This window comes from Lycorma delicatula, chromosome 8 (assembly GCF_047948215.1).
Source record: "Lycorma delicatula isolate Av1 chromosome 8, ASM4794821v1, whole genome shotgun sequence".
Lineage (NCBI taxonomy): Eukaryota > Metazoa > Arthropoda > Insecta > Hemiptera > Fulgoridae > Lycorma > Lycorma delicatula.
The window spans coordinates 131,803,283-131,825,524 of record NC_134462.1 but is presented as its reverse complement, the minus strand read 5'-3'; the positions used below and the strand labels follow the sequence as shown (position 1 = coordinate 131,825,524).

Below are 22,242 nucleotides of genomic sequence, written 5' to 3'. Positions count from 1 at the left end.
TAATATAAAAAATCAATTTGTCATTGAAGCATAATATATAAATCATCAACCAGTTCTTAATACTTAAAACATAGACTTTAATCTTTCAAGTTCATCTGGTTTAATCGCAGATATGAAGTAAAAATTAATCCAGGAACCAACTTCCTATGCCATCCAGAGTTATTTATAAGTAGAAACCAAACTAACAGTGAGTTCAAAAATCAACTTAAGATAACAACTGAAAATTCTTTTAAACAAATTGCTAATTATATATATTAAAATCTCTATTATCTATGATAGAATTTATGATGATTAATCCAATAACATTTCTGATTTTTTCCAGAAGCCATTTCAAAGTCCATGTTATGTTTTGCATTCAAAAATGAATGTTGTGATGAATACCAGGCTGAGAAATGAAACAGTGTTTTTGTTGATTAGATTCTGCAGAAACTGGCTGGCTGGCAGTAATGATAACAGTAACACTCTATATATTAAACAATGGTCCAAGGAAGTATTTTTTTTGTAGTATTCTTAACATATATTATATTTAATTAAAACAAATCTAAATGAAGAGAAAAAGTAATAGATATCAATTAAACATATCTTATATTACATTATGATAAATGATGACCGTAAACTAAATTTGACTTTTTATTGATTCATTTTGATTGATGTTCTTTAAGCCAATATATGTAAGCGGATGTTTACAGTTAACTACATAAAATAAAAATAGATTAATACATCACCTTTTTTTGTTGCATCTAGCTGGTGAATCCAATCTAAGAACCATTTATCACCTAAAACATCAATTTAAACCTTAAAATGATAATTCATGGAAATAAAACAAAAAAGTCTATGCACTATAAAATTCAGTACCAGAACTGAATAAGTAAAAAATTAAAAGCTAAATCTATATCTACCTACTACTGGGCAAGAAAGGTGTTTTCCATGATATAAAAATATTTTCACATATAAACAAGTGAAATGTTTTTCAATAGTTTTTGTTTACCGGCACAGGTACTAATGTTAGTCGAGAGTGGATGCTCAAACCAAGAGGTTGCGAGTATCTATTGCTCTGTGTTCCTTTGTGTTTTTGGACTGTTTTTTTACAGATTTTTGATTGGAAAAGTAGTGTGGTTTTTTGAGGTAAGGATAGTGGACAAGTGTACAAAGTTTTATGAGATTTGGATTACGGTTTGTGCTGTGATTTTGATTTTTCATTTTGCAATTTATTTTGCCATATAAGCTCATGTATAAGACTAAAGTTTTATAGCGAAATATTCTAAATCAAATCAACATGGTTCTACAGGACAGTGATGTCGTCACTCTCTAAGATGAAAACAATTATTCAGAAAATTTTCAATAATTTATACTGGTGAGAGGTAATTCTAAGTGCTACAATTTTGTAAGGGAACACTCTTTTCCTTATATCTCCTTTTCTATTCATCCCAGACCCAAACCCCCGCCCCCAATTCTATCTGAACCAGGACCCTTCCTACTCCCTGATCCCCCTTCCTGCCCCCCCAAATTTTTTGATCCCTTTTTGGGGATACATTTTCTACACCCCCTAAAAATATTTTTTGGGCCCCCAAAATTTTTCGACACTATTTTTAGATAGATACATTTCCTTGCCACATCCAAAAAAAACCGCCTCCCCTTTTTTGGAACCCCGTCCCATTCCTTGTGGAGTATCAAAATATGAGGAATTGAGATTTGATCATGGTGGTGTCACTTAAAAATATTTTGGAGTTTACTGGTTGCCGTTGAAAGTGAAAAACGTTGCCATAGGCGATATATCTGATCAAAGCTCGTCCAGGGCTATGGGAGCACCACAGTGCCAAGCAGCTGACGTAAAGGGCATTGGCTTGTCTGGAATTTCTCACACCACCACCCCATTCAGTCGCCCTAAAGCATAATTTTGAATGTCCATACCACAAATGGCTAATGTGCCTCAAAATGGCTTAACAACCAATATTATAATTAGCTCCTAGAGCTTACCTAACTACATGAGAGTAAGTGTGGTGCCCTACACCACTTGCTTACATGTCCCAGCACTCACTTGTCATATGTTACTAAAATGGATAGGCGCAACCTATCTACATACTAAAATAAATGACTTGTCAATAAATTAAAATTTATTCCATCAAGGATAGCAATTTGCTGCCATGCCTAGGTCATTGAATGCACCATATTTTAATGCTTGGAGCTATGTTTGACTGATGACCAGCCATTTATTGAGGGTAGCTTCCTACAGCAAGCGTAGGAGTCTTATATCCCTTAAACTACTGATGCTGGTTGAAAAAGCAACAGTATCAAGGAACTCCCACACAGTCCGACAATGCGGCTCACTTCACATTGACTAGCCGCGTATGAGTGGCCAATTTTCCCCTTGACCTCTAAGATCCAGGTTGGCCTGTGTTCTAGCCCCCCCAAGCCTGGGCAGTCAAACATCATGTATTTGTTAGACTGGATCTTCCTGCAGACACACTGCTCATCAGCTGCCAGGTAGAACCAAAACAAATATTGGTTCAAATTCAAGTGGTTGGAGAGCATTTGGGCTCCCGTTGCCCTTAAAAACAAACTAGAGGCGTATCATACCCCGAAGTCCCATATAAATCTATCTATATGACATAAAGGACAAGAAGAGAGTCAGAATTGTGTCTTCTGAAGAAGAGGAGGCCCCTGTAGAGGGGCTGAAAGAATTGATGAACCAGTTAGACTTGGCACTGGAGGTGCTAAATCAAAATTTAGGCATGGGGTTGAGCAAACATATATTTCAACAAGAGAGGGAATTGACTGTTTTGTTTAATGGTTTGAAATGAATACTTCCCGCCACAGAAGGTTATTAAGCAGGCTACTAAACAGAGCCATTTAATGTTTCTGATGTAAGTGATGTTCTTACTGGAGATCTGACGGATTTGGAGTTGCTGTACCAATTGCCATGGAGGTGGTCATCAGGGCTGTTTAATAAGGTCAGACAAGTGAAGGATTTAGCTGATAAGACTGGCAACATATGCTTGTTGGTGATCTCGCTCGTTCTGTGAGAAACGATGAAGATAAGCCTCGCAATTCAAGATATAAGTCTGGTAATGTTGTATGCAAAGTTTCGTCTCTCATGGGGGATGATGCTGAGTCGATTCAGAGAAGTAAATTCAGAATATATTGGATTATATCCGGACAGCTCGTCCGGAGATAATCGAGAGTCAGTCACGATATTCCTAAAGTCAATCAGACGAGTCTTAGCTAAGTTTACATTTCCGGTATTCGTGTTGCCTGAAGGCTTTATTGGCACTGCAATACAAAATATTTTAGTATATTTGTATATGAAGATTGATAAACCAGCGGCAGTGGTAATTCCCAGCCCTACTGTGAGAGCAAGCCGGTCAAGATCGCGTTCGTCGTTCGCTAGGAGATCGACTCCTCCCCTGAAGGTAATCGTGAGGGCACAAGGCAGATCTTATGCCGATTTACTGAGAACAATGAAGTTCTCTGTCACAAAAGATGAAGCCGGAGAGGTTCTTTCACTGAGGAAGGACCGTAGTGACGAGCTGGAGATAAGGATCAAAGGTTCTGGAGAGGGCAGCACAATTCACTGCTACGCTCCGTGATAAGGCTGCTGATTTACAAGTAGACCTACGATTTTGCGGTGGTGCACATAACAGACATTGAGGATCATACTACCGAAGAGGAGGTCAAGGAGACTATTGAGAAGGTTACAGGAAAAACAGAAGATTTTCAAGTCACGTCACTGCGTCGGGCGTATGAGAACACACGTAATGCGACCATCTTTACTACAAACCGCACGGCCTCTAGGTTAGTGAGTGAGCGTATTAAGATCGTCTGGGTTTATTGCCGATCATATATACGTGAGAAGAGTGACCGTTGCTGCCGGTGCTAAGGCCCCGGTCACAGAGGCGTTGAATGTAGGGAGCCCAATCGGGTCGATCTTTGTTATAACTGTGGTGGTAAGGGCCACAAGATCCAAGACTGTGGAGAGGGTATAAAATGCTTGCACTGCAAAAGCACAGAACATCACACCGAATGCTTGATGTGCGCCGCTAATAAAAATGATTACGGTTGTACTTTCTAACGCCAACAGAAGTATATTCTCTCCCACGACCTAGTGGGAGAACTGGCCAGGAGCTTGGGCACAGACATTGTAGTCACCACAGAGCCTAATAGGTCTATCGCCGCTAAGAGTGAGTGGTGATCGAACTCGACCGGAGATGTCACATACGAAACATTAGCGGTAAGTGGGGCTGGCAGATATTTCAAAGAAGTCCGGGTATAGTCGCCGTCGAATTGTCTGAAGCGTTACTGATGGTGCTTACGTCAGCCCTAACTGTGGTATTCAAGAGTTCGAGAGATATATGTGGGGTCTGCAAGATGTTATAATGAGATCACCGAGGAATAGTATTGATGGGCGATCTAATTAGTAAGGCTATCGTGGCTGGCAGCCCTTATACAAACAGACGCGGTGTTGTCCTAACTGCGCTTATGACGGCGGCTGGGCTGACTGCATTAATTATGAAATGTCTCCCTATGTTGCGAGAGGTTATGCGTCAGTTTTAGATTTGACCATTTTAGACGGTGGCTGGGACCACTCCAGATGCAGTTGGAGGCTCTTGCAAGAAAAGACTGTGTTCTTGAGATCATTTGGCCAGTCTTCTTGAGAACTAACGTTCAAAGCAGTCGATTGCCGGAGGCAAATATATTACCTGCCTTACACAGAGACAGGTAATATCAGTTGTCGAATAGGTAGCCAGAAAGTTAAGTGATGAAAGAAGATTGTCTTCAGAGGTCCTCCAAGAATTGATCGTGCATGAGATTGCACAGATACCTCAGGACTACGGCAGAATTTCACCCTGTTTATTTGTGGACAGACAAAATTGCCCAGATGAGGAGAGATCTCCAGAGGCTGCGGCGCCGGAGATACGTAAGGCGTACTTTAAACGAAGATATCAACCAATCTAAGATCATAAAGTGGCGCGAATTATCTGGAGAATTGGACGCTAACCCATGGGGGCAGGCGTATCAAATCGCCATGAAGCGATTTGGCAGGCGTCTACCCATCCTCACCGTAAAAACCGCGAACCGTCAGATAGATAGAACTATTTTTACGAGAAGACAGCGGTTTATCCGAGGTAGTTGAATGCGATCGTAAGAGGTTTGCGCAGGACGAAGTTACTACGGCGATCTTTAAACTTCGAGATAAAAAGAGTCCCGGGCCGGATGGCATCCGGTCGCAGTTTTGAAGGGTCTGGTTGCACGGGTCCCATGCGAAATAACTGATATCGCTAATTATGGTCTGGAACATAGGTGCTTTCCCAAATGTTAGAAAGATTCTAGACCCAAAATTCTTTCTACCCAAAAATTTTAACAAAGAGGTAAATACGGTTACAGGCCTTTGCTCGATAAATAATATGCACAAGGCCATGGAAAGAATGTTGGCGTCCCGCATAATTGAAGAACTTAATGCGGGCGAGAGCATAAGCGCTAATCCCTAACCCTAAGATTCCAGGTTTTCGGCGGGGTACCGCAGGGGTCGGTCATGGGTCCGTTATTATGGCTGTTAGTTTACGACAGAGATCTTGGCCTTCCTATGCCGACTGATACCGAGACAATGGTTTATGCCGATGATGACCTTGTCGTTCTGGTGAGTGGCAGGACCGAGGCGGAGCTAGAGGAAAAGGGGAATACAGCTTTGGATGAATTAATACAGGATTGGGGACTAGATGAACACTCATGGTCTAGAATTGTCCCCGCAGAAATTTATTTTCACTACATTAACTGGCAGACGCATTATCGAAAGAATTGACCTTAGAGCGGGTGGTCAGCCACTGTAATACAGAAATAACAAAAAATATTTAGGAGGGAATACATATAGAGGTTTTAAGTTCACTCAGCATACTGTCGAATGCTGTTCCGGGGCAAAGAGAACGCTAAAGGCATTGAATATATTGCTCACGAATGAGACGGCCCCGCGGGCCTCAAAAAGGAAGCAGATTACATCGACTATCACGTCTACAATTTTGTACGCTTTCCCGGTTTGGGGTGCTGCAGTTAATATAAAGAGGAATCTGGGTAGACTCCAGAGTGTACATCGCCGTTCGTTAATGGGCGTAGTATCCGGGTATAGGACGGCGATTCGGCGTGTGTTTTGGCTTCCATCCTGCCCGTAGATTTGCAAGTCAGGGAGCGAACGATGCGTTTCGAACGCATGGGGAAAGGTGAGGCAGTGATCATAACAAGAGATGCCTGGAAGGAAAGGTGGAGGACAGGTATGGGTTCCTCTTGGACCAGACGATTGATCACAGATCTAGATTCTTGGATTAGCAGATGTCACGGAAAATTGATACCGTGAGAGCTGTAATGTCGGTAAGCAGTCCTCGTTGTTTGGTGCAGAAAACTGCCTTGTCATTGGAGCTTGGGCATCAGAGTGTGGAAAGGATACTTCATAACCTGAAATTTCATCCTTATAAGATTCAAATTGTCCAAGAACTGAAACCTAACCATGTATGTATTGTCTGCAGTTTTGTGAAAAACTGTTGTCTAAATTAATTTTACTGAAAATGATGTCAGACGTAGCCCATTTTCTTTTAATATAATGTGAATAAGCCTAACTCCATTACTGAGCAAAACAACCTTGCTCAGCTTAACCAGCATCCATTACACAGCGCCAAATTAACTACTGTATCATGTGCAGTTTTGTGTCATAGGGTGATAGGTCCTTACTTCTTTGAAGATGAAGGGAGCTCTGGTGTAACTGTGCCATCTTTAATGTTATGTCGACATGCTAAAGACATTATTTGCTCCTAGGCTCCAAGTCTTGTCCTTCAGCAAACCTGATTTCAACAGCACAGAGCAAACTCACACACTACCTAACAGACTATGGAAGCAGTGAGACACTTGTTTGAGGATTGTATAATTTCAAGGACTGCTAACATCGCTTAGCCACCCTAATCTCCAGACCTTTCAGTCTGATACTTCTTTTTATGGTAACATCTGAAGGGCATTGTACCAGACTAGACTGAGAAAGCTTGCTCGGCTCAAAACATACATTGTAGAGGAAATCGCCAACACCCCAGAGACACATTGCACCATGCTATGCAAAATTTTCAGAATCTACTTACTGAATGTGTATGCAAAAATAGACAGCACTTAAGTGAAATAAAAAGTAATGTATATTGAAATTTCCACTATTTCCAACATAAAATAAAGAAAGGTTAATAACTTCAATTCATTTTTAATTTTAAACACTATTTAACGCAAAACGTGAAATAGTGTGGTTTCAGATATGTTTGAAGTTGTTTTGTAGCACATTTTCACTTGAATTAATTGGTAGCACTGCTAATGAACAATTAATTTTAAAAAATCTTCAGGAAGAACAATTTCCATATAATTTTTACGCAGTCAATATTGTAACATATTTTAAAAAATCATGTTTCATTACACAGATAAAAAAATCAATACCAACAATATTGTGTACTAGATACATTCTAAATTTGAATAATAATTACCAGATTTATTCTCTGTTGATGCATAACTTTTTTTTGATAAATGAACAAGTTTATTATCCACATCTGAAAAAATTAAACACTTTTTACAATATTAAGAATTATTTAAATTAAAAATAATGCAAAGCATTACTGGTTATATAAATTATTATTTAATTTTATATTACTGTAATAAGATTTCTTTTTTTAAATGAATTATTGAACAATCAGCTTTTGTGTGATGAATCAGTAACTACTGGTTGAATTCAGTCAAGTTTATCTGTCATTAGAAAAATATACAGTTTGTAAGCAAGTTTTTTTGTATTAATAAGCGAGTACACAGTATAAAAAATGAAAAGAAAAAATATCAAAAATAAAATGTTTTTAGTCAACAAAGAAAAAAGAAGAAGAAAGATAACATGTACATTATACATGTTATAACATATAAAGTAGGTAGTTAATAAATTACTTCATTTAAATAATAACAAAATTGTTTATAAACATTTACAATCTCTTTATAAAACTATAATACAATAAAACATTCTAATTAAAATACAAAATTTCTTTGAGATAACATTAAAACATTTTTTTTATTCTGATTGTTTAAATCTACGAGTTCAATCCAATCTTATATAATAAATACATTTAAATAAACCCTGATCATATTTCATTATGGAGGTAAAGAAAATAATAATTTTGTGCATTAGATAATCTGTTAATATAATACTTACCTAATTCATTAGTCACTGTGTAACCCTTTTTTGTTGATAAATTATCTGCTTCATTATCCATATCTGAAAAAAATTGTCATAATCAAGCTATCATTTAAATCAGCTACAGTCAATTAAAAACTACATGAAAAACATTAGTGATTTTTAAAATTATAATTTATATTTACATTATTACAACATGCCTTCCTTTATTTAAATGTAATGTTTAAAACAGTCTTGTATAATATCATAATTTTGTCTAAATGTTCATGTTAAATAAACAACTGTTTCTTTGTTCTGAATGCATGCGGTTCAAATGTTATTACTGAGAGCCCAGTGTCTACTATTGTTATCTGTGACTGATGCCTACAGGAATGTCTTTTAAGAGGCAGTTCTTATTATTTCTAGTAGTAAGACCATTGATATTCTTGCAACTGAGCACCAAGTAATGATGCCAAGAAGGCAGGCCAACAACTTACCTCTGAGTACATAAAAGAAATAGATGAGCTAGGTTTCCATTTATGACAGGTCAGGTGGACTGATTCCTCCAATGGCCGCTACACACATAGTATTTTTTTCCTGATGTGAGAAGTACGCAGGTTCTTAGGTGGATTTTCCTCGATCGGCACATTACACAATTCCTTTCTGGACATGATGCACTTTTCGAGATAGGTTGGCCAGATTTGGTTTGATTAAATCAGGCTTGTGTCTGGAGTGCAGGACTACTGATGATGTGTGCCATGTCTTAAATGTCTACCCCAAGTATGAAGCTGAACGTACCAAAGTAGAAAGCTTGCGAGGATCACTTCCGGTTTTGATTTGCAAGTTAATTAGGAAAACAAAAAGGAATGGAACACAGTTGCTGGCTTCTTTAGATTATTAGCCCTGCGGAGGATGGCTGAGGGGGTCTGAAGCTATTCTATATGTAGATAGAATAGTAACCTGGATTAGGGGCCGGCCTGGAAGCTTACTTCGCCCAAATAGGTGCTTTGGCATCAAACCCTGGTTAGCTGAGGTATTTGCTATTAGGATAAGAATGGATGTTTGGAGAACTTAGTGATAGATCTGTGGTACGGGAGGGTGTAGGCATTGACCTCGTTCCTGAAAACAGACCAGAGTAGAGAGAGATATGTTATGTTTCTATTAGAGGCTTATTTAATTTATGAATCTGTTTCTTGATTTTTAAGTAAATCAAGAGAACTTTGAGTAGATTGAATTATAGTACAAAATTGTGAATGTTGCGATCAACATTTGTTTTGTTGGTACAAGGATAATATTTTTGGTGTTTAAAAACTCAAGTAATAAGTGTTTTTATCACATGGTAAACAAACGTTATAAGAAGCCAACTATATATTGATCTTAAGGGAAAAAAATGTGTACATTTTTAAGCATAAGATGTACATATTTAACTGACAATGCATAATACTATTAAAAAAAAAAATAAGCAAGAATAAAAATTTTGGGTGTAGAAAAATAGTTCAGGAAGAGGTACACAAATCACTGTCAACAATTACAAACCACTCATAGAAAAAACATTATTTTTATTTATTAGTTGCATTCCTAGTAATGCAAATTCAATATTTTACTGTATAAACTTTTTTAAAGATTTAAACATTTTTCTGTAAGTTACAATATGATGATGACCTTTTCAAACTGATTTTTCTGATTTTTGTAAACATACTACTTCTACTTACTATTTTATTTTTACACAAAATTGCAATTTGTTCCAAAAAACTGCCCAACACATTGAAAAAATTAAGACAATTCTTTTTTAAATGTAATTCAATGACATATAATATTCTGTAAAATACACTTAATGCTATTATATTTGCTGATCTTAAATATATTTAACACTATATGTTTGTTCAACTCCATGGAGGGAGTGGTAGCATCTCAGCCTTTCATCTGGATGTCCTGGGTTTGAATCCATATCAGGCACGGCATTTTTCATACACTACAAATCTCCATTTTCGGATTTGAATGTACAAGCTTCTTTGTAAGCCTCTGTAATGAATTAATTCATCACTCATTCAGTAATTTTTATATAAAATTCTTAAAATCAGGAAAAATGAAATTGCTTTACTACGACTTCACATGAATAATATTTCATTAATCTCCAAATAAGTTTTTCCTCAAATAAATCTTTAAGTCGCAAGAACAGTGCAGTAAGTATTAATACAGTATAAATATCAATTATCTCATCAAGTGTTTTATCAAATATATCTCTTTAAAAACAAGCTTAATGTTTCATAATGCATACTACAATTGCTTAAATAGATGTTTTACCTTCAAAGTGTGAACCCTTAAAATGACCGCTCCATATTAAAGGTAATCGACCATCACCTGAAAAAATAAAATAAAACGTTTACAACTTTGATCATAGGTAAATATTTTTTTAATTAATTTTTTATAATTGTTTTAAATTATTTAAGTAAGTCGTATACTTCAAACTCTCAAATACTTTTTATTATTTTTTTAGAAACAAAAGTTGCAAAGTGCATCACAGTGATGTCAATATTAGAATAAGAAGCAGTAATGAGTAGAAGTTCTCTGTAACTGTATGATACTTATGTAGTGAATAATTAATAAGTAAATATAAAAAAATAGTCTTTAAATAAGCAGGTTAAATAAAACATAGCTATCAATATGATAATACATCTCATAAAGGCACAGGACTGTAGAACAGAAAATGGTAATTAAAATACCGAGGAAAACATATTAAAATATAGAGAAAGAAGCCTTATTTAAACTATAATATATGATAGCTATAGCAGAAGCAGTAAATTACAGGGGGGGGGGGGGAATCAGACAGTTTTTATTTTTCTATCAAGCAGATCAGAAAAAAGTCACATTAGATTTTTAAAGAAAGATTGAAAAAGATTTTAAGTAAAAGTAGTTTCAGTAAAAAAAAAAAAAATTACCACCAAACTCTTAAAAATCAAATCAATGCCATTTATTTTTTGTTGAATCGTTTTACCTCAGAAGCTTACAGAGAAGTTGTACATGGGAAATTGAATTTTGTAGCACATGAAAAATGTCATGGCTGACCAGGATTCAAACCCAGGACCTCTGGATGGAAGGCCAAGGTAGAGTGGTAGAAATGAAAAAAGAATACTTCAGAATGTAGTGAAATGATACCCTGCGCTAATTTTGGTCATCTACAGAACTAGTTTATGATATGTTGTACAATTAAATAAATGAATAATATTTAAAGTGTAAAAAAGTAAACTTGATCCCCTGGTTGACTCGGTACCTGGTGCATTAAGCCTCGTGACTACAATGGTCTGATGACTGTACAAGCAAAATTTGTTCTACGTAAGTTGTGAAATTACATCAGTTTAGTTAGTGCTAACCGTTGTCGCCATTACCGCCACACCTGCACGAATTAAATACAGTATGCACACTCGTTTTAGTCAGAACTATTGAATTAAATAAATTAAATATTTAAATAAAATTAAAAATATTTTAAATTAAATTGTATGTGTAAGCCATGCATCAGAAACAACCCACAGTTGTAGGACTTCCTCGAAATGCGGTTTTAGCTGTGTGTTTGAAAGTCATACAACTGTGTTGTCAGCTTTTTTTCTACTGTTACTGAATTCAGAATTTATATAAAGAAAAAGAGAGAAGGCAGGTTAATTCAATCATTTCTTTAAATCAGAAATCAAAAATACATTTATAGCCACCAATACTGCTTTCATATACTAGCTTGTGATTTTTAAAAAAAATCTTTTACTTGTTATCTAGAAAATATTATGTCAAATATAATAAAATTATGTACTTAATCTAATTATGTACTTAAATCTACTAAACTATAAAATCTGAAGAAATACTGATGAAGTAACAGTTAAATTCAACAAGACATAATTTTATTACCTGTACTTGATTCTCCTTTAGGATATAATGGAGTTGTTGTTTTCTTGTGATCCCATACAGTTTGCCAGAAACTAGATGTTACTAAAACAAGAATTCAGATAAATATAATAACTTCAAAAAGAAAAAAAAATGGAAAAGTAGAATGCAGCTAAGTTTTCCATAACAAAACATAAGGAACACTGGTTAATTACACAATAAAACAAATCACAACCATTAATATTTTACCACACATCTTTTCTACACAGAACACACATAACAATGCAATCTTTGGACAATGTTGGCTAACCATCAAAGCTGATGTATAAACTATAAAAAATGTTAAAAAGAACCGACCTATTTCTTGGTACAATTCACAAAGCAAATTGTATTTAATTTATTTTTAACTCTAATACTACTGTCTGTTATGATAAATTAAATTTTTTTTTTACTGTTACAGAATTCAGCATTTACACAAAAAAAAGAAAAGGCAGGTTATGTCTAACCATTTCTTTAATCAGAAATAAAGAAAACATTGATAGCTACCATATCCCTTTTGTTTACCATCTTGATGCCTGATTTTTATTTTTTTTTTACATTTTTCACTTGTTAAGAAAGTCAAGAGTAAATATACTATGTACTTAAATCTGATGATCCATTAAAATATAGAATCTGAAAAAATACTGATCAAGAAAGAGTTAAATTCAACAGGACATATTTACCTGTAGGATATGTTGGAGTTGTTTCCTTGTGAGCTCTAACTGTTTGCCAGAGATTAGAAGTCACTAAAACAAAAATTCAGAACAATTTAATAAAATCCAAACTTCAAAAAGAAAAACATAAATGGGAAAAATATAATACACCTAAGCTACAAAACATAGTCAACACTGGTAAATAACATCATAAAACAAATCACATTTATAGCCACCAATACCGCTTTCATATACTAGCGTGTGATTTTTTTTTAAAATCTTTCTCTTGTTATCTAGAAAATATGGTCAAGTGTAAAAAAATTATGTACTCAAATCTGATGATCTACTAAACTATAAAATCTGAAGAAATATTGATGAAGTAACAGTTAAATTCAACAGGACATAATTTAATTACCTGTATTTGATTCTCCTTTAGGATATATTGGAGGAGTTGTTTTCTTGTGATCCCATACTGTTTGCCAGAAACTAGATATTTCTAAAACAAGAATTCAGACAAATATAATAACTTCAAAAAGAAAAAAAATGGAAATATAGAATGCAGCTAAGTTTTCCATAACAAAACATAAGGAACACTGGTTAATTACACAATAAAACAAATCACAACCATTAATATTTTACCACACATCTTTTCTACACAGAACACACATAAAAATGCAATCTTTGGACAATATAGGCTAACCAACAAAGCTGATGTATAGACTATAAAAAATGTTAAAAAGAACCGATCTATTTCTTGGTACAATTCACAAAGCAAATTGTATTTAATTTATTTTTAACTCTAATACTACTGTCTGTTATGATAAATTAAATTTTTTTTTTACTGTTACAGAATTCAGCATTTACACAAAAAAAAGAAAAGGCAGGTTATGTCTAACCATTTCTTTAATCAGAAATAAAGAAAACATTGATAGCTACCATATCCCTTTTGTTTACCATCTTGATGCCTGTTTTTTTATTTTTTTTTACATTTTTCACTTGTTAAGAAAGTCAAGAGTAAATATACTATGTACTTAAATCTGAGGATCCATTAAAATATAGAATCTGAAAAAATACTGATCAAGAAAGAGTTAAATTCAACAGGACATATTTACCTGTAGGATATGTTGGAGTTGTTTCCTTGTGAGCTCTAACTGTTTGCCAGAGATTAGAAGCTACTAAAACAAAAATTTAGAACAATTTAAAAAAATCCAAACTTCAAAAAGAAAAACATAAATGGGAAAAATATAATGCACCTAAGCTTTCTGCAACAAAACATTGTCAACACTGGTAAATAACACCATAAAACAAATCACAAGCATTAATATTTTACCACATCTTCTCTACACAGCAACAAAAAAAAAGATAACTTATTAACATACGTCAACATAATAAGACATGTAAACAGACTGTGTAGACTCTCAGGTTTCATTCATGTTATTTAAAATTCACTACTGATGAGAAACAGCAATCTTCATCTAAAAAAGGACTTTTAAAGATCTTCCAAAATTTAAAGAGTCTTCTGCTTGGCTGTACTCGGCTATGGATGAATTCACACAGCTCTTGACGAATACACAGCTCCGTTCAGATGCACTCAGCTCCAGACGATTCAGTGGCTCCATACAGCAGGATGCAGAATATGTCCAAATGCCTGAATGAGGTTCAGAGGAAGTTGAGGTTGGGCTGGGGAGAAAATCTAGGAACAATTTTTTTTATAAGGAGAAAATAATTATTTTGGGGAAAAATTAAAAAGTTTGCTACAAAAGGTCGTTTAGCACAGAGCGGACAGATAAATAATGGATGGGAACAAAGGTAAGCATAATCGGTTTATTTACAACACACACACACACACACACACACACACACACACACACACACACACACACACACACACACACACACACACACACACACACACACACACACACACACACAAAGTGTGTTGTCTGCTTTCTGCTACCAAGTCAGGCAGGATACCTATTTAACCTTCACTGCACAAAATATTGTATGGCTGAGCTGCCAATATGACATTTTTGTGCCAGTTGATGAATGGCAGTTTCCTGATTCTTGACTGACTACAAACAGCTGGTGTTCAAATACTTTCTTTAAGTATTAATAATTATTATGCAACTGGTATACACATTTTGTTAGCGTCATACACATGATATTATTCAGGTGATAACAACTAAGTCACACTAAACCATATTATACAGAAGTACTTAATACATAGGTATTACTAATGTTTTTCATTTCTTAGCTTAAACTACTTATCGAAATTCAAAATCGGTCCTTTATCAGTAAAATACATACAATGTGTTGACTCATTTGTTTGTTTCTATTTTCATTGCATAGATGATGGTCAGAGGTGGGGTTATGTAGTCGCCTGTTGTGTAACCCACCGGGTTGGTCTACTAGTGAACGTGTCTTCACAAATCAGCTGATTTCAGAGTTGAGAGTTCTAAGGTTCAAATCCTAGTAAAGTCAATTACTTTTATACGGATTTTAATACTAGATCGTGCATACTGGTGTTCTTTGGTGGTTGGGTTTCAATTAACCACACATCCCAGAAATGGTCGATCTGAGACTGTACAAGACTACACTTCATCATATCATATCATATACACTCATACATATCATCCTCTGAAGTAATACCTGCCAGTGCTTCTGGAGGCTAAACAGAAAAAAAGTCACGACATGTCATCTCACACCTCTCGCTGTGACCCCATCAGTTTATGAGTAGCAAGTGGACTAGGCAACTTATTCTTGTTTTTTCCGTTGCGGTTGTTTAAGTTTATATAGTGATTTTTTTCAGTCACAGTTGTGCACTGTTTCTGTAACAACAAAAACCACTAATGGTTTATCCCTCAACGATACTCTATTAGTTGTACCTGTAGTACAACAAGATCTAATTTCCATACTGCTTAGATTCAGATCCACAATTACATCATTACTTCTGACATAGCTAAAATTTTTCATCAAGTATTAGTTAAATCTAGTGATTCCAATTTACAATGTCTATACTTTGGTGTGATTTTCTAGATCAGGAGATAAAACACCACATACTACGTATGGTAATGTGTGGAACCGCTTGTGCACCATATTTGGCCACACGGTATTTAATTCAAATTGCAAATGGAAATGAAAATGGATTTCCACTTGCATGTAAGTATATTCAAAATAATTTTTATGTTGATTATCTCATAACAGGTTCAGAAAACTCTGATGAAGTTATTCAGTTAAAAATTGATATTTCTAAATTATTATAACAATAAGATCTTCCATTCCATAAATGGTTTTCTGATAAAAGCATCATTTCTAATTCTGAACACAATACTTCCATTTCTTTAAATCAAAAACAGAACTTACATACTACAGCAGTTCTATAGAATAATTTCTCAGGTAAGCTACTTTTCCAAACTACCCATGCAAATGAATCTAAAAAAACACACTAAAAGAAATATTCTGTCAGAAAGTATATTTGATCCTTTAGGACTCATTGGTCCTATTGTTTTCTCACAGAAACATTTTATATAATCATTGTCACAACTTAAAATTAATTGGGATGAAACTATACCCGATACGTTAACACAATGGCTCAATTTATACAACCAGTTGCATTTGATTGAATGCAGTAAAATAAATTGTTCCATCAAACCCAATATTTACAGTAGAACTAATTCTATCAAAATAAATGGATTCTCTGATGCCCAATGCTTCCATAAAGGGCTATGACTATTGTATTTACATACGAACTGTATACACTAATCATACAATTTCTTCTAATTTATTTTGTTCTACATCAAAATTGGCACCCTTAAAACAAATTACACTTCCAAGACTTGAACTTTGTGGTGGTTTACTACTTAGTCATTTATTATTAAAGATAATTAATGCCTTAAACATACAGTTTGACAAAATACATTTACACAGATTCTACAATAGTACAGAGTGATTCAAAGAAACGGGAAATTTTGAAAGTGGTGTTGGTAGCCGTGGGCGATTGGTACCACTTGATAAGTGGCGCCAGCCTCTCTAACCTAGTAATACCTTGTATTACTTGGTCATTCATTCCTCTCTCTTCACCCCATTTTGGTGGTTTATGGGAAAGTGCAATCAAAAGCGTTAAATATTATATGCATCATGTAATAGGACAAATTATCCTTAATTTTGAAGAATTATATACAGTTTTAACACAAATTGAAGCCTGTCTCAACTCCCATACTATCTTCCTTATTTCAAATGATCACAGAGACCCAGAACTACTATCACTGGGACACTTTCTTATTGGATATCCACTCATTTCCTTACCTGATCCCGATTACCAAGAACTTAAATTTAAATTGATTAGGCAGCTGGCAATTACTCTAAAAATTTGTTCAATCTATTTAAGATGATGGTCGAAGGACTATTTACATTATTTACAGCAACGCAATAAATAGCATTTTCCAACATGTAATCCTTGTGTCCAAGACTTAGTATTAGTTACCAATGAAAATTCTCCACCCGTGCACTGGAAACAGAATTGTCACCCAGGTTTATCTGGGCTCTGACAATCTTGTAAGAATTGATGATTTGTAAACAATTAATGGTCCATTAAGAAGACCTTTTCATAAATTATGCTTGTTACCAATCCCAAATAAATAATATATTTTCTTTTTTGTAATTTTTTTATAAATTTAAATATTTCATACACTTGTTTTCTTTAATTTTATTTGATTGTGTTTTATAAAATGTCTGTGAACACACTTACAAATATTGTTTTAATATTTGTAACCTGATTACATATTTGTATTAGTTGATTATGTAAAGAGCAAATTACTCAATTGTATTATAACAATATGTTATGGTCCATTTATACAACTAAACTTGTTATTTATTCAAATACTTCATTATAAATTATACCTTTTATGTAAGTTGCAAAAACTTACTTGTAATTGCAAAAATCATATGTTTAAAAAAAAATCAAATGATTCATGTTATCGTTTATAATAATTTAATTCATATATCATATGATGTTTGGCGGGCAGTGTGTATAAAGCCACTGGGTTAATCTAGTAGTGAACGCATCTTCCCAAATCAGCTGATTTGGTAGTCAAAGAGTTTCAGCGTTCAAGTCCTAGTAAAATCAGTTATTTTTACACGGATTTGAATACTAGATCGTGGATACCAGTATTCTTTGGTGGTTGAGTTTCAATTAACCACAACTCAGAAATGGTCGAACTGAGACTGTACAAGACTCAGACTGAGACTGTACATTTACACTCATACATATCATCCTCATTCATCCTCTGAAGTATTATCTTAACGATAATTACCGGAGGCTAAACAGGAAAAAGGAAGGACAGTATGTTTAGACTCAGGTTTCATTCATGTTATTTAAAATTCACTGTTTATGAGAAAAATTCATTTTCTTTTAAAATTTAATGATCTTTTGGATAACTCCATTCAGCTGTACTCGGCTATGGTCGGATTCACACAGCTCTTGACAAATACACAGCTCCATTTGGATGCACTTGGCTCCTGGTGATTCAGCAGCTCCATACAGTTCACACAGCTCTTTTCACATGCACTCGGCTCCTGCCGGCTGGACTTGGTTCCATACAATTCACACAGCACCTGACAGATTCATGACTCTGTACTACTATATAAGTAGGTCATACTTTGTCGTCAATCAGTCTCCAAAGACTCAACATGCACTAATTATATGATGTTACATATATTAATGAATTTACATATAGATTTCATTTTAAATATAAATATGTATATGAATGACAAGATTTATAATAAAAAATAATTTATAAACATAACTACATTAAGGCTTAATTTAGAAAGCAAATTATTACAAGGTATGGGCTAAAAAAACTGAACTGATCGATTTATAGATAGCATGTGTATGAAGGTCAAACGGCTGTTTGTGGTTTACCTTGAAATCAGCCATTTAAATAATGTCACATATCCCTCTCATCATTCCTGCCATCAAGGCAATCTTATGAAAAATGTACGTTCATTTTGATGTTTACATTGATAAAAAGCAAAACTTATCTTTTTCATATCAAATGAATTAGATTTTTAGCGACTTATTTTGTCATTGTTTTGCTATGGATATCCAAAAACAAAGTAATATTTTCATGCGAATTTTATAATTTAGGTTAGGTTTTTTATTGACTAAGTTAAAACAAATTTTATATAAAAGAACAGTTTTTTATTTCTTCCAAAAAACAGTACCGGAATAGCATTATGACACCACTGTGCTCCTGCTATCATGCATTAAAAAGTTAAATATAGTGTAAATTTCACAACCAATAAAACAAACCATCACATACAGAACACACTCACCACCTGTAATGCTCAGAAAAATAAAAAATTAAATTGCTTACATTAATGAAAAGTGATACAGTGACAAAATATTGAAGCAACATTTTTTTCAATAGATCACCATTCCTGTAGGAAATTACTTTTTTCCTTCAAATTCACTAATTTTAATGCAATCAAATGATTTTTTTTTTTAACTACGTACAAGTGCATAAGATATAAATCATGGCTAATATAGTAAACAAAGCTAATGTATAACAATAAAAAAATGTTAAAAGGAGATTCTTTTGTGGAATACACAAAGGAAACTGTACTTAATTTATTTTTAACTTTTACTTATCAGCTTGACAAATTCATTAATTTTTTTTCTCTTGTTAACAGGGAAACTAAGAAAAATGGAAACAGAATGATGTAAGTTAAATTTATTAAAATATGAAACTATTATAGACTGATACTTCATGTAAAAGTTTTATAAAATATACATTTTTAGTGAAAAAGTAAGATGAAGTAAGAATTAAAACTTACCTGTATTTGGTTCTTCAGGAGAGGATTCTGTTTTCTTATGAGCCCAATATATTTGCCAGATATTTGAACTTTCTGAAACACAAACTTACTAATTAGTATAATAAAATTGTTTACATTTTTATAAAAATAGATGTTAACCATATATAATTGTATATTCATTAATATACTGAACAGTGTGCTAATAAAATTTAATATTAAATGAAATATAAACCACTTAAATACAGTAAATAGATAAATTTAACTTATTATATTAATTTCAAGAATCAATTTTCACAGGATTCTGCATCTTCAGATGTTATTAAATTCTATTATTACATTAAAACATATTTAATTATAATTTGTCTAAATTTCTTTTTTGAAGATTTTTTAATTTTTTTTTCTTAGACAAATTAAAAAGTTATAATTAAATATGCTGTAATGTAATTATAGAATTTAATAACAACTGAAGATGCAGGATCCTGTGAAAATCAATTCTTGGAATTAATATGGTATTTACTTACATATTAATTATTTGTGGTATATTAATAAATATGGTATTTACACACAATTCATCTATTTACTGTGTTTTGGTGGTATATCTCATTTAATATTACACGCATGCATGCACACAGTATCATTTAACAATTACACTCATACAGCTACGAAGGCAAAAACGTTGATAAGAGGGTTATGATACTTTCAGAACAGTAAGATTGTATAACTGTGATGACTTTTGATCAGTTGTACTGATCAATTTACTTTGAGTAAAATTGTTTTGTATATCACCTCAAAATCTCATTTTACAATGATGAATTTTCTTGATTTTTGTGAATTAATTGAACAGCATGCAGTGATTCATTTTTTGCTTTTTGAAGGTCAAAAACCTTTTAAAATTTATATAACCCAAAAATATTGACAAAATGTATGAACCATAGAAATTTTTATTCACGTAGGAAAAAAATTTTCAAGACAGTTGAACTTCAGTGACTGATGAACACCATGCTGGAGGCCCAATTGAAGTTTCAACTCCACCACTTGATGATACTTTCATAGATTCTCTCATCCAAGAAGGCAGTTTACAGTTGAGATTATAGCTGAAAAATTATAAGTGTTGGTTGAGATCATAACATTAGCACTAACAAGCTCAAGCACAGTAAAGCAAGCAGTAGTTGGGTTCTACGAGAACTGACAGATCACAATAAGGAGAGGAGACTTTGCATGTTCACATAGCTGAAACAATGTTATCGGCTGGAAGGTGATGCTTTTTTTTAACACTACCTAACATATGATGAGACATGGATTCACCATTATGAACTGCAATCAAAAAGACAGAGCATGGAATGAAAGCACAGAAGTTCACCTATCAAGAAAAGTCCAGTTACCTGATATTATTTGCTTTATCACAATATTTAATTATAAAATCCAGTTAATCATGATTGTCATCATGATTCTTCCTGCTTATGGTTGGGTTTGGAATTTGTACTATTTCAAAATAGTTAAAACAAAAAATATTCTAAGAAATTATCTATACGTAAACAACTCAATAAAAAATAAAAATAAATGATTAGAAACAGAAATAAAATTGCATTCAAATCTATAAATGGTAAATCTTATTACATTGTAATGTAAAGAAAATAAACTAATATTATTATCATTAATCATCAAGATGCAAGGCATACAAAGGTGTCTCTGATCTTTATCAGATTCTTAAAATATGCATGTTTGATTACTTTTGTACTATATTTATAATTTTTGGATTAGAATTTAATCTTTCGCATTATAAGATTATTAATTTATTATATAATTATGAAAAATTAGTAATATATATAATAATTGTGTCATAATAATGATATAAATTGTGTCATGGTATTATTTATTTTATAATAATTTAGTTTTGTCAATTTATAAGAAGAAACTACTTCTTACTGTACTGATTCAATGTATGCATAAAGTTTGTTACATCAAATTAATTAAGCTTGCTCACATTTGTACATTGTGAGAGGAAGATGTATTGTATGGTCTATTGTAAACAATTGGAAAAACAAGTTAAGGCTGTAAAGTTAACAGGGAATTTTTTTCTGTTAAAAAAACCTTAAAAAAGTAAGTATGTAGTTTCATACAAAATACCCCTTCAATTTTTAGAAAATCTTGAAAAATGATGGAACAAAAAAAATTAAACAAACGATAAGTGTGTTCATTACACACTACAGTATTCATTTGACTATTGACAATTTAATGATTTTATATTATCCTACAGTTATAATACATTATTGACTTTGGAAATCATACAAGAAGCACTGTCATGCATGAGTAGATTTATCAGTACTCTGAATATGGCAGCCCAGATTAGTAATTCACTGCACACAGCAATCATTATGTCACTGCAGGTAATACCTACTACACTTTTCTATTTCAAAAAAACAAATTAGAGAAAAGAGTTTTCTACAAATGACAATCTTACAAATTATTTAATTTAATCTTCAAAAAAGCTAAAAAGATGAACCAGTATGAAATTATGTTAGTAAATAATAAAAGTTTAGAAGCCTCATGAGTTTAACAGAATTCCATTACAACCTCATGAATCTGTGTAACACCCATAATGATTAAAGGAGTACTTTCTTAAAAGTGTAGTGATGTGAACAGTAAAGCAAAATACCAATAGCTTGAACCATATTTAAAAAGCACTTCCTGTGCAACACA

General features: G+C 33.3%; 1 protein-coding gene across 1 annotated transcript in view; it reads right to left on the bottom strand.

Moving 5' to 3' along the window:
• LOC142329023 (uncharacterized) overlaps nt 1-22,242 on the bottom strand; it is a 92,422-nt gene that overhangs the window by 37,243 nt on the left and 32,937 nt on the right. The window contains exons 9-17 of the mRNA XM_075373271.1: nt 19,564-19,635; nt 13,842-13,904; nt 13,145-13,225; nt 12,760-12,822; nt 12,062-12,142; nt 10,472-10,528; nt 8,207-8,269; nt 7,500-7,562; nt 726-776 (exon numbers count right to left, since the gene is read on the bottom strand). Coding sequence (XP_075229386.1) covers nt 726-776; nt 7,500-7,562; nt 8,207-8,269; nt 10,472-10,528; nt 12,062-12,142; nt 12,760-12,822; nt 13,145-13,225; nt 13,842-13,904; nt 19,564-19,635 — 594 coding nt within the window. The remainder of the gene's footprint in view (nt 1-725; nt 777-7,499; nt 7,563-8,206; nt 8,270-10,471; nt 10,529-12,061; nt 12,143-12,759; nt 12,823-13,144; nt 13,226-13,841; nt 13,905-19,563; nt 19,636-22,242) is intronic.